We start from the raw sequence: 11,950 nt of genomic DNA on the forward strand, positions 1-11,950 counted from the left end.
TTTCTTTCTTTCTTTCTTTCTTTCTTTCTTTCTTTCTTTCTTTTTTTCTTTCAAGATTTTATTTATTTGACAGAGAGAGACACAGCGAGAGAGGGAACAGAAGCAGGGGGAGTGGGAGAGGGAGAAGCAGGCTTCCCGCTGAGCAGGGAGCCTGTTGTGGGGCTCAATCCCAGGACTATGGGATCATGACCTGGGCCGAAGGCAGACGCTTAACGACAGAGCCACCCAGGCGCCCCACGAGACTAGTTTCTTAACCTGTAAAATGGGTAAGAGTATTAAAGTCTCAAGAACTGCTTCTAAGGAGCTTTGGAACAGTGCTTCAGGACTGAACTTGAGAAAGGGGGCAGAGAGGTGGAGGTGAACCTTAAACATTTCTCAGTTCATTTTCCTCCTCGGACCTCACCTGCTTGTTGTAGGTTGCACAAGGGGAGCTCTTTGGAGGCAGGGGTGGGGATCTACTTGGGATATCTATTTTCCAGACAAAGGTGATTGTAATAATATGTCGGTATCACTTCTTTCTTTCCCAAAGAAGCATCTCTGTGTTCTCATCTAGTCTCAAAATTAGCACTGGGGTCTTCACTATTTTAAGGAGTTCTAAATTCCTGAGCCCAGTGCTCTGCCCTGAGACTCTTGCTCCCTAAGAGTTTCATTCCTGCTCTAAAACNGCCCGTAGAGAACTCAGTACCCTCCCATTCCCCTTCCCTGGAAGAGGCATACTGAATCTAAGAAACCTCTGGAATGAAGAAGCCCCCACTGACTGGCTCTTCTTTCCAGCAGCCAGCTCCTATCACTATTCTGGAATACTTGAAAATGACCCTATTTCAGCAATGGGGTCCACCCCCTCTCCTTCCAAGCACTGGTCTCTTGTTTTGTGCTCTCTGCTTTTGCACATTTGGGAATCACTCTGTTTCACTGAATTTAGAATCTTACAACATCAAGTGCACAGTCCTCGTAGCCCCAGGAGAAGGCTTCCATCTACCAAGCCAAGTCTTATTAAGAGTCCCGCTCCACCTCCCCCCAAGTCCGGGTCCCAGTCAATCCTTGGCAGAAGAACAGAGACAATATCTCTGCCGCCCATGCCTGTGGTGGCCCCAGATGGAGAGAATTTTATCTTGGGGTGTGCTTGGGAAACATAATACCAAGCAGATTGAGTCTCTTGCAGTCTATTTAACATAATTGGGGGAAGGGGATTTTTACTTCCGAGAACAAGAAATATTTTTAAAGTATAAAAAAACTCTGGAAATGTGTTTGTGTCTCTACATGCCTATGCATGTACAGATGTATGTATATATATGCAAATTGGGGTGGTTAGTATGTCTGTATGTGCTTCTGTATCTGGTCAATTGCATGAACTTCAGTGTCAGACAGATGTGTGTGCAAACCTTAAGTGAATAATTTAATCTCTCTGAACCTCGGTTTTCTTCTCTGTACAATGGAGGTAAATAATGCCTATTTCATAAGACTGTTGTGTGTTTCATTGAGATAATATATGTAAAATGCTCAGCACAGTGCCTAGTACATAGAAAACAGTCTATGAAAGGAAGTTACTCTCAATATTCTTGTTATTATTATTATCTTTATCATTATTTTAGAGAACAGAGCTTTATTTTTTTAAAAGATTTTATTTATTCATTTGACAGAGATAGAGACAGCCAGGGAGAGAAGGAACACAAGCAGGGGGAGTGGGAGAGGAAGAAGCAGGCTTCCAGTGGAGGAGCCTGATGTGGGGCTCGATCCCAGAATGCTGGGATCATGCCCTGAGCCAAAGGCTTAACGACTGAGCCACCCAGGCGCCCCTAGAGAACAGAGCTTTAGATGCAAGTCCTGGCTTGGTCAGGGCAACTGGGTGGCTCAGTTAAACGTCTGACTTCGGCTCAGGTCATGATCTCGTGGGATCGAGCCCTGCTCAGTGGGGAGTCTGCTTGTCTCTCTGCACCTCTCCCCACTCATGCTCTCTCTCTCTCTCTCAAATAAATAAATAAAAATCTGTAAAAAAAAAAATAATAAAGTACTGGCTCAGTGACTAGCTCTCCTAGAACAATAACACAGGACAAAATATGTAAGGCAACTATTTTCAGCATTGGACAACAGGCAGCATAGAGCTATCATTCCTAAGAGATGGTGTTGCAGTTACTGTGGCGACATTATAAATTACCCCAAAACTTAGTGAAGTAAAACAAACATGTTCATAGATACTGTGGGTCAGAATTTCAAACAGGGCACGTGAGAGCTTGTCTCTGCTCTACAATGTCCAGGGATGGAAACATCTGAAGGCTCTTTACTCACCTATCTGGCTGTCAGCTGGGGGCCACCGTTCTCTCCTGTGGACCTAGCCACATGGTTTCTCCAGGTGGGCTAGTTTGGGCACAAATGTGGAGGTTCAGTCTCCAGGATGAGGATTCTGAGAGAGATGGGGCGAGAGCGAGGGCAAGCAGAAGTCATATCCTCTCTATGACTGAGACGTAGCATCACTTCTGTTGTCCCCCATTGGCTGGAGCAGTCCCAAGCTCCAGGTCGAGGGGAGGGAACACAGACCCCACAGTTGGTGGCAGCTGTGTTGAAGTCACTGTAAGAAGAGCGTGGGAATGGGAGGTATTATTGTGGTCATTTGGGGAAATACAGCCATCCACAGAAGGGAACCACACAAAGTGAGCCCTGGCTCTTTGCTCAGGTCTAATTCCCTGATTGCGATGCAGAGAGCTAGACCCCAAGCAAAGCACAGCACTCCTGCTGAGCTCGTGGGCACAGTTCAGAGTTCAGGACAGAGAAGGAAAGAAATCATAAAAACAAGCTGTGTGATTTTAAGCCAGTCCCCTCACTGATGCAGGCGACAGTTTCCTCCTCTGTAAAGTAAGGGAGTCAAGCTTCTTAAATGACTCTCTTCACACGAACATTCTTTGGCTTCGGTGTGTTTGTCTGCCGGCACCTGTGTGTGTGCGTACATATCATCTGCCTGTGTGTCCGTGTCTGTCTGCATGTGTCTGTGTTCCCAGGTCTCTGTGTGTATCCCTGTGCCCTGTGTGCCTGCCTGTGTGTGTCCCTTGTATGCATACAAAATAATAAAGTTGAGGGTTTTCTTTGCTGGAGAGGAGACTGACCGCTTACAAAGCTGCATTATGAACAAGTTCATTGTTGCCCACTTGGGAAAGCTAGGGCTGCTCGCAACGCTAGTGAGTAGGAAGGGCCTCCGCTGCTGAGTTGCAAGATTGAGAGTTAATGAATGACATCATCACCTTGGCCCCCCTCCCATTCACAATCAGGCCCTATCCTGTGCTTGGGTGACATGGACTGTCCCAAGGGATCTACTTACTGTGCTTCCCCTGGACCTCCTTAAACACCCAGGTGGTACGTCCAGGACCTACCTTCCATTCGGTGTTCTCCGCAGAGCTGCCTAGCTGCTCCCAGTACGCCAGGACAACAAGAAGCCGGCCAGTTCGTCTCTCCAGGGAAACATTGCAGCTTCTGTGAAGTAACCACCCCCAGATGCAGTGTCTGTTTCTCATACCCCAGAGCCATTCATTTGACTTTTTGTGAGTCAGAAACCCAGAAGCCCGGGTGTGGAAGCCATTCCCAAGAGCTGAGCGCAGTGACTCACAGGTGCGGGGTGAATAGAAGTGCAGAAGAGGTTCTGGAGGGTCCCAGAGGACCATGAGCTGGTGGAAAAGCAGTTGTCAAACCAGTTTGAAAACCAAGGGATCTAGCAAAAGCTGGGGGGGGTGGGAGCAGGAACATAGTGGGGAGATGGGAGGACAACTAAATCCAGCCTTGGTTAGGGCATTATTTTGTGCCCTGAATGTAGCCCTGCAAGCGTAGTGAGGACCGTGGACTGTACTCCATACAGTACGACTATTTGGCATTAGAAAAAAGTACAAGAGGGGTCTGGTTGGAGACTGACCAGCTAATCTTTTCTGACTTCCTTAAGGACAAGAAATGAAAGGAGGGGGGATTACAGCAAGAGGTATCTAGGCTACACCCAGACAGAACTTTGTGAATAAGAGAGTAGGAACAGGGAAAGGAGGAGAAGATAAAGGGAGTCAGACAGAGGGAAGGGGAGCATCTGCCCCCAATAAAGGGAAAGGGTCCAAGCTGGTTCCACAGCCCTGGGGCCTTCATTAGATCCCAGGAGCCAGAGAGCAAAAGGAACATGCTTGAGTCTTGTGGAATACCTGTGGTTCGTCAGATGACCTGTTTGGGGTGTGATAGGAGATGTGATCCCAGCCTCTATTGAAAGCCAGAGTCTACCACCTAAGTAGCTTCTTTCCTCTGCTCTGGCCCTGTACCTGCTTGCAGAGGAGACAGAAAGAATCCAGCTAGAAACATCCCCAGTTTTACCTTTTTCTCAATTGAGAATTTTCTCCCCAGTAGCAAGAGCAAGCTGGCCCCCAGGCCTTCCGTTTTAAAGCCTCCAAGTCACTTGTTTGAATGTAAAAGAAGACATCCTGGGATAGGTGTCAGAGGATCTGAACTCCAGTGCTCGTTCTATTGCTCACTTGGGATCCTTTAGCAAAAGGCGCTGCCTGCTCCCCTGAGACTTACTTTCCTCATCTTTAACATGGGATTAGCAACACCTGTCCTGCCTATGTTCTTGCAAGGTGATTGTGAAGTTCAAAGGTGCAAAACTCTTGAAAGCTGTATACTAGTCAAGGACTCACTGTGTTCCCGATTACCAGAAAAATACTTCTCTCTTTTTTTTTAAAGATTTTATTTATTTATTCGACAGAGGGAGACAGCCAGCGAGAGAGGGAACACAAGCAGGGGGAGCGGGAGAGGAAGAAGCAGGCTCATAGCTGAAGAGCCTGATGTGGGACTCGATCCCGTAACACCGGGATCACGCCCTGAGCCGAAGGCAAACGATTAACCGCTGTGCCACCCAGGCGCCCCAGAAAAATACTTTTCTATATAGAACACACTAAGGCAGAAGACCAACTATCAAGCCTTGCATCTTGACTTGGCTGATAGCGCTCAAGCTCTATTGAATGGCAAAGACAATCACATAGAGTCACTATGGAAAGATTAAAATCATAATGAACTGTAATGTGAGATGGAATAAGCCGTAGGTAAAGCAACATGGTTTCTGCATGTTATTGCCATTTTGCAATTTAAAAATTCTTGGTCTCAGGGTGCGTGGGTAGCTCAGTAGGTTATGCATCCGACTATTTCGGCTCGCGTCATGATCTCAGAGTGGTGAGATCGAGCCCCGTGTCGGGCTCCACGCTCAGCTCCTCGACGAGTCTGCTGGAGATTTTCTCTCTCAGTTTTGCTCCTGCAGTTCTTTGATATGGAGGGTGTGACAGCCACTCTGCAGACATAAGACTGAACGCTGCCCTTCCCAGACTCACCTAACCAAGTTCCTTTCCGGCAATAAAGCTCTGTGACTAGAGCGGGAAAACAGCATTTTTAATGGGGCAACTGTCATAAAGCTTTCCCAGGGCATCTTACCTTCTCACTGGATTTTCACGACACTCCTGTGAGAAAGCTAAAGCATTCTCACCTGTATGTCACACTTTGAGGCACAGAGAGGTTAAGTAACTTTGCCATAGCTGACACAGCTAATCAGTTGCAGAGGCAAGGCCATGATAATAGATGAAGCTGGAGTACATTTTAGCTCTAATCCAACCCTCTCGTTTTACGGAAGAAGAAATGGAGGCCCAGGTGCGCCTCAGGGGCTCCGTCGGTTAAGCATCTGCCTTCAGCTCCACTCATGATCTCAGGGTTCTGGTATAGAGCCCCGCGTCAGGCTCCCTGCTCAATGGGGAGTCTGCTTCTCCTCTTTCTGCCCCTCCCCTCGCTCATGCTCACCCTCTCTCACAAATAAATAAGTAAAATCTTAAAAAAAGAAAGAAAGAAAGAAAGAAAGAAAGAAAGAAAGAAAGAAAGAAAGAAAGAAAGAAAGAGGCTCAGAGAGGCACTGAACTTGCCTAAGGACACACAGTTCTTGGTAGTACAGGAATAAAACTCAAGACACAGCCCAGGGCTCTTGCCCTGCCAGCCCAGTGACTCAGTGTTCTTGACTCAGGCCTCAATTTATATTGCTACACCTCATTGCTAGTCTTGCCCCGCTCAGAAATGGCCAGAATTCCCCCATTCCTCGGGCACTAAATGGGCTGGGCTCTACGTACCCTCCTATGGCAAGTCAGGACAGCCGTAGGACTAGAACCCCCAAGTTCTGGATCCACTCAGCTTTCTGGGTCCCAGGGAGAGCCATTTTCATTTTACTCACACACCACAGCCACACCCAGGACTTTTCAGAGGTGACTCCCCAGGGAAGTGGCTCCAGCCCTGACCAAGTGGGTGAGGCAGGTTGTCACAAGCTTTTAGGCCTGAGCAGGGTGAATCACAGAAGGGGCATGGTCCTCCAGCTTCCTCTCCACTCAGCTTAAGCCTTGGGTTTCACAGGAGAGAGAATGGGTAGAGAACAGGGCAAAGAGAAAACCTGGTGTTTAGAGAAGCCAGGACACGGCCTCCCCGCAGGGGGATGGGGGTGACCCCAGGTGGAACTCAAGGGATCCCTAAGAGAACACAGGACAAGCCCTAGGGAAGCTCCAGCCGGGAAGGGAAATGACTCCTCCAAGGTGTTAGTGGTCGAGCTGGAATGAGAACGGGAATGCCACCTCCTAGTCCTGTGTCTTTCTGGGATCCCTTTACCACGCTGTCACCTGCCCCCCACCCTTGCTCTTTCTCCCATGCAGACAGGGCACTTTGGTCACCTTTGCAGGGGAAAACTGAGGCTTGGCAAATGGGCTCACAGAAGAGGGTTAGGGACAGCTGCAGGGGCAGAGGGTGTCCCAACCGTGCCTCCTCCTTGCCCAGGGGTGTGGCTCTGCCTCCACTCAAAGGAACTTAAGAGCACTCAGCACCGAGGATATGAGGGGCCCCCTTCCTATATGTAATTTTAAAATGTTCATATTAAAAATATGAACGTTCATATTAAGAATAAAATAAAGGTAAGGGAATCCTTAAGTTCTGATAATTGCCATTATAATACTTCAGTGCAGGGCACCTGAGTGGCTCAGTTGGTTAAGCGTCTGCCTTCAGCTCAGGTCATGATCCCGTGGTCCTGGGATGGAGCCCAGGGTCAGGATCCCTGCTCAGTGGGGAGTCTGCTTGTTCCTTTCTCTCTGCCTCTTACTCTCCCTCACCTTGCGCTCTCTCTCTCTCTAAAATATTCATTTATTTATTTATTCAAATAAAATCTTAAAAAAATACTTCAGTGCTTTTATGGAAATATAAAATGTCAAATGCTTAAAATTTATTTTTCTCATTCTTGGCTTGGTCTCGTGCTCACACTGCCTCCTGGGAACTCAGCTCTGCCTTGCAACCCACAGGGTGCTAGAGACCAGTCAGGAAGAGAGGCCCAGGATTTCCCCTCTGAGGGACCCCGAAAAAAAGCCTCCACCCTCATCCTGCCCTCCACTCCACCTTGTCTGCCAAAGTACCATGCACCGCAGCCCAGCCAGGAAACAGGAGACGCCGCTAGTCAATATCCCCTCCCTTCTGCTCTGTCCAAGCTTCATAGTTCCAGAACCAGAGCCAACTTTCTGATAAGGGCTGGGTGGGTTTGGGGGGAGGAGCACAGGGAGTGCCAGCCTGTTAGCCTGTGACCCGGTCTCTCCCAAGTCACTCAGCAAATCCGCTTCAAAGGGGACATTGATTTTCCAACTTCCTTTAGAAAGCTACTCTATCCATCCTCACCAAGGGAAGGGGAGGAAGCCAGGAAAGACAATCAGGCACTAGGCTGGGGCAGGGCAAGTCTAAGATAGAGCACCTGAACAGAGAACAGAGCTGTAACTGCCTTGCTCAGAGCAGTTCCCATCTTATAGACGGGTTGCGTTCCAAACGTCTGTTAATTTTTCTACTAAGGTAAATCAACTAGATCAACTGTTTATGCTAGATAGGCATTGCTTTACTTAATCCTTCTGAGAATCAGGACGCCTGGGTGGCTCAGTCAGTTAAGCGTCTGCCTTTGGCTCGGGTCATGATCCCAGGGTTCTGGGATGGAGTCCTGCATCAGGCTCCCCGCAGCAGGGAGCCTGCTTCTCCCTCTGCCTCTCCCCCTGCTTGTTCTCTCTCTGACAAATAAATAAATAAAATCTTTAAAAATAAATAAATAAAAATCCTTCTGAGAATCCCGTGGGGTTATTCTTGTTTTCACATTGTGGGTGAAGAAACGGAAGGCTCAGAGATGCTAAGTAATTTGTCCCTGGCCACCCAGAGTCAGGGCTGGGAACAGATTCTTGATTCCAAGCCCTGTGGCTATTCCATGATGCCACACTATTTTGGGCAATAAATGGTCTTCCAGATTAAGCCACTAGAACTCCTTTAATCCATTATGCATCCCAAAATAGTGCACATTTGGAAAGGGAAAAAAGAAAATAGTACTGAAATACGAATAAATTAGTGCGGAAAAATAACGAAATGGACTTGGGAAGTGCTCTGTTGTCTAGAATAAGGGTTCCTTATGGAAAGTGGCATTATTGAGAAAAGGATGTGGAGGTCGCTGAGGGAGGCTATTAACGGAATTCACAAAGCTGAGGCTGGCTACTTGCAAAGGCTTAGGCCCATCCTGGCTTTTAGTGTTTAGTTTTTGTTCTTGATTTGCACTTTTCCTCAAGACAGCAGCTGCAACTGGAGTTGATTCAAGAAATTCAGCAAAGAAAAGTGAGTAAGAGAACAAGGAAGACAGAAAATTATTTCCGTAGAGGTAACACAGCCAGGAGGGCTAAACATAGAGAGATGATGTGTGTCTGTATAAGAATTAAGCAGCCAAGGTGACATTTCTTTTATCCGTCGATGAGGCTTTCTCAGGGACAAGGGCAAGCAGGGAGCCAAGCGCATCGTCTCCCCGAAGGGTAGGGCTGGTGATCGGTAAGGAGGATGAGTCATGCCCTTCTCGCCACGTGGTCATCAGCTTTCAGGTGTGTGAGGGCAGGCGGTGGTGAAAAGGCATTTGGGCCGTGAGATGTTCTCCAGTTATACTAACTTCCTCAGGGGATCGCATCCAGGTCCACCGCCATCACATCATCCACATGCTGGAAGATTCTGGCTTCTTCCTTGAGCTCCGGGATCCTACAACTAATGTCACTTGTATCACAGTGTGTATCTTATTCGCATCCACCCCTGTCTGTTCCCCTCATGCAGTCTCTAGCTTCACCATCCAAGGCAAACATTGAGGAGCCATCCTGGAATTCCCTCTTTCTTTCAGTCCTTACAATTAACCCACTTGAATCAGGACTAAACGAAAACTCCCATTTCCTACCCTGGGTGACCGTCCTGCCTCTCTCCCTGCGACTTCATCTCATGTCCTGCTTCTTCGCACTCACTGTGCTAGCCTTCCTTCTGCTCCTTAGACACGTGGCCATCATTCCTAGCTCAGGGCTCTGCGTTCGATGCTCCCCTGCCTGGAGCACCCTTTTCCACCTCACTGCCTGGCCAGCTACTTCTCATTCTTCCCGACTCACATCAAATATCAGCTCTTCAGAGGGTCCTTCCCTGACCTCCCTGATGGAAAGTTTCTCATTAACTCATTCTCAGTCACATCACCCAGTTTCTGTTCTTTACAGCACCCAAACTGCCTCCTTCACTTGTTATCTGTGTTTCTATTGTCTGTCTCTATCCGCAAGGCTTGTTCGTCATTGCACCTGACAGTGTACCTAGTACATTGTAAGAATTAACAAACGAGTGAATGAAGAGACGAAGTTGCACGTTTCTAATTCAAAAATTACTATATTTTTTAAAGACTTATTTATTTAGTTATTTAAATAATCTCTACACCTGACGTGGACCTCACACTCACGACCCTGAGATCAAGAGCCATGTGCTCCTCCAACTGAGCCAGCCAGGTGCCCCCCAAAACTACTTTTAACACTATTTTTTTAAAGATTTTATTTACTTATCTGAGACAGAGAGAGAGCGAGCACGAGTGGGGCGGGAGCAGAGCGAGAGGAAGAAACAGACTCCCCGCTGAGCAGGGAACCTGAAGGGGGCTCCATCCCTGGACCCTGAGATCATGACCTGAGCTGAAGGCAGACGCTTAACCAACTGAGCCACCCAGGCGTTCCCCCCCCCCAAAAAAAACTATGTTTCTAAGGAGCCAAGTTTTTATACAAACCAGAGAGTTGAGGGCAAGTGCAGTTGTTGTTCATAAGGCCTTAAATATATCTGTATTTGGGGGAGGTGAATTGTTTAGGAAGAAGCCAGATCAGAGAGAGAATTAATTCCCGGGCCAGGCATGGCAGAGCCTGCAGGCGAGCAGTCCCACTTCTGATCAATACAGGGCAGCTCCCTAGACAGTGAGATGTTTCGGGAGCAGAGCTGAGGCGTATGAACAGTGCACATTTACATTTGTAAAAGCTGCTCTGTATGGAGCCCCTCCGAGGTGACAGGCACTGTGTTAAGTGCTTTGTAGTCACTATTATCAAGCTTCACCAAAAAACCCCTGTAAGTTATATACTATTTCTAAGCCCCTTTTACAGATAAGAAACCTGGGGTTTAGAGAAAGAGCTTGCTAACTGGGATTTAAACCCAGGCCGGCGTGATTCCAGAGCCCCCAACTCTTCTTGTCCAGCATGCCCTGCTCCATCCCTGACCGTGCCATCAAGTATTCTGGGTAGGGACTCCTCGGCCAGTTTGAGAATTAAGGAACCTAAGGTTTAGAAGTAGTGAGTGACTGGCCAAAGACTATCAAGTTAGTCAGTGGTGGCCCGGCACAGAGTCTATGTCCTTCTGGCTTTGGTCCCAGGTCTCCTTCTCCTATAGCTCAGGGACCTCATAGGGACAAGGGTGAGACAGGGCATGATGCATGTGCCACGGACCCTCGGAGACCAAGGGAGGGGAAAGGATGCCACACCGTGGGAAAGCTGACGCTCCTCTCTCCCCCAGGCATTCCTGGAGAAGTATGGATATCTCAATGAACAAGCCCCCAAAGACCTCACTGCGGCAAGATTCAGCAATGCCATCAGGTATGTGGGGGACTTGGGGGTGCTAGAGGGCAAAGCTTGGGTTGCCTCCTCCCTCCTCCTGGAAGGCTGGCCTCCCATCTGTGTCCAAGGGACATGCTCCATTGCTCCCTCCCCCTACCACTGCTGCCGCCAGCCTCCTGCTGTCTCCAGGGAAGCTCCTTGCCCTCGCCACCACCACCCACCCTCCTGCTGTGGTCCTTTATCTCAATTCCTCCTGACAGGGAGTTCCAGTGGGTATCTCAACTGCCCATCAGCGGCATGCTAGACCCCGCGACCCTGCGCCAGATGACGCGGCCCCGCTGTGGGGTGGCTGACACAGACAGTCAGGCGGCCTGGACCGAGAGGGTCAGTGCCCTGTTTGCTGGACGCCGAGCCAAAATGAGGCGTAAGAAACGCTTTGCAAAGCAAGGTGAGCCCTGTTGAAATCTAGCTAAGCTGGGATTCCCGATACCTGAAGCCCCGTGGCCAGAGGAAAAACCAGGCCAGCCTTGGTTTTGTCAGTTGCCTCTTCCCTAGGGTGGGAGAGGGGAGAGCAGTGGGCGAACAGGACCCCTCACGTGGAGGGCCGTGTTTGTGAACACAGAATCAGAATTACACCTACATGGATGGATTTTCGTTATGCCGATGTGTTCCAGAGCAACCCCGTCAAGCCCACCTAATTCCTTGATCAGTTTGTTAGGCAGGGCAGTTAAACTGTTGCCAACGTTTTGCTTTATGTTTTCCCAAAGTCGTTTTCATCGGAATCGATTCTTTTTTCGTAAGACTTATTCAACAAAGATGTGATTTACCGATCAGTTTCAGTTTGTCTATAGCACGCTTTTAACAGCCTTATTGGAGTTGAATGCACATGCTGTAACATTGACCCGTTGGAAGTGTAGTACTCAGTGGTTTTTGGTATGTTCGCAGAATTGCGAGGCCATCACCATAATCTAATTACAGGATGTGTTCATCACCTCCCAAAGAAACCCCATGCTCCTTAGCGGTCATTCCCC

At 48.5% G+C, this 11,950-nt stretch overlaps 1 protein-coding gene across 6 annotated transcripts in view; it reads left to right on the plus strand.

Annotated features, from left to right (window-relative positions):
• MMP28 (matrix metallopeptidase 28) overlaps positions 1 to 11,950 on the plus strand; it is a 28,956-nt gene that overhangs the window by 4,010 nt on the left and 12,996 nt on the right. For 2 of the 6 annotated variants that reach the window (XM_040640981.1, XM_040640979.1), the window contains exons 2-3: positions 10,879 to 10,958; positions 11,180 to 11,367. The exons of 3 other annotated variants lie outside the window; for them this stretch is intronic. In XM_040640981.1, the coding sequence (XP_040496915.1) occupies positions 10,879 to 10,958; positions 11,180 to 11,367 (268 nt within the window). Of the gene's footprint in view, positions 1 to 3,342; positions 3,531 to 10,878; positions 10,959 to 11,179; positions 11,368 to 11,950 lie in introns of all 6 variants that reach the window. One more of the 6 variants, XM_040640983.1, reaches the window with a different exon arrangement.

Source organism: Ursus maritimus, unplaced genomic scaffold (assembly GCF_017311325.1).
Source record: "Ursus maritimus isolate PB19 unplaced genomic scaffold, ASM1731132v1 scaffold_24, whole genome shotgun sequence".
Taxonomy (NCBI): domain Eukaryota; kingdom Metazoa; phylum Chordata; class Mammalia; order Carnivora; family Ursidae; genus Ursus; species Ursus maritimus.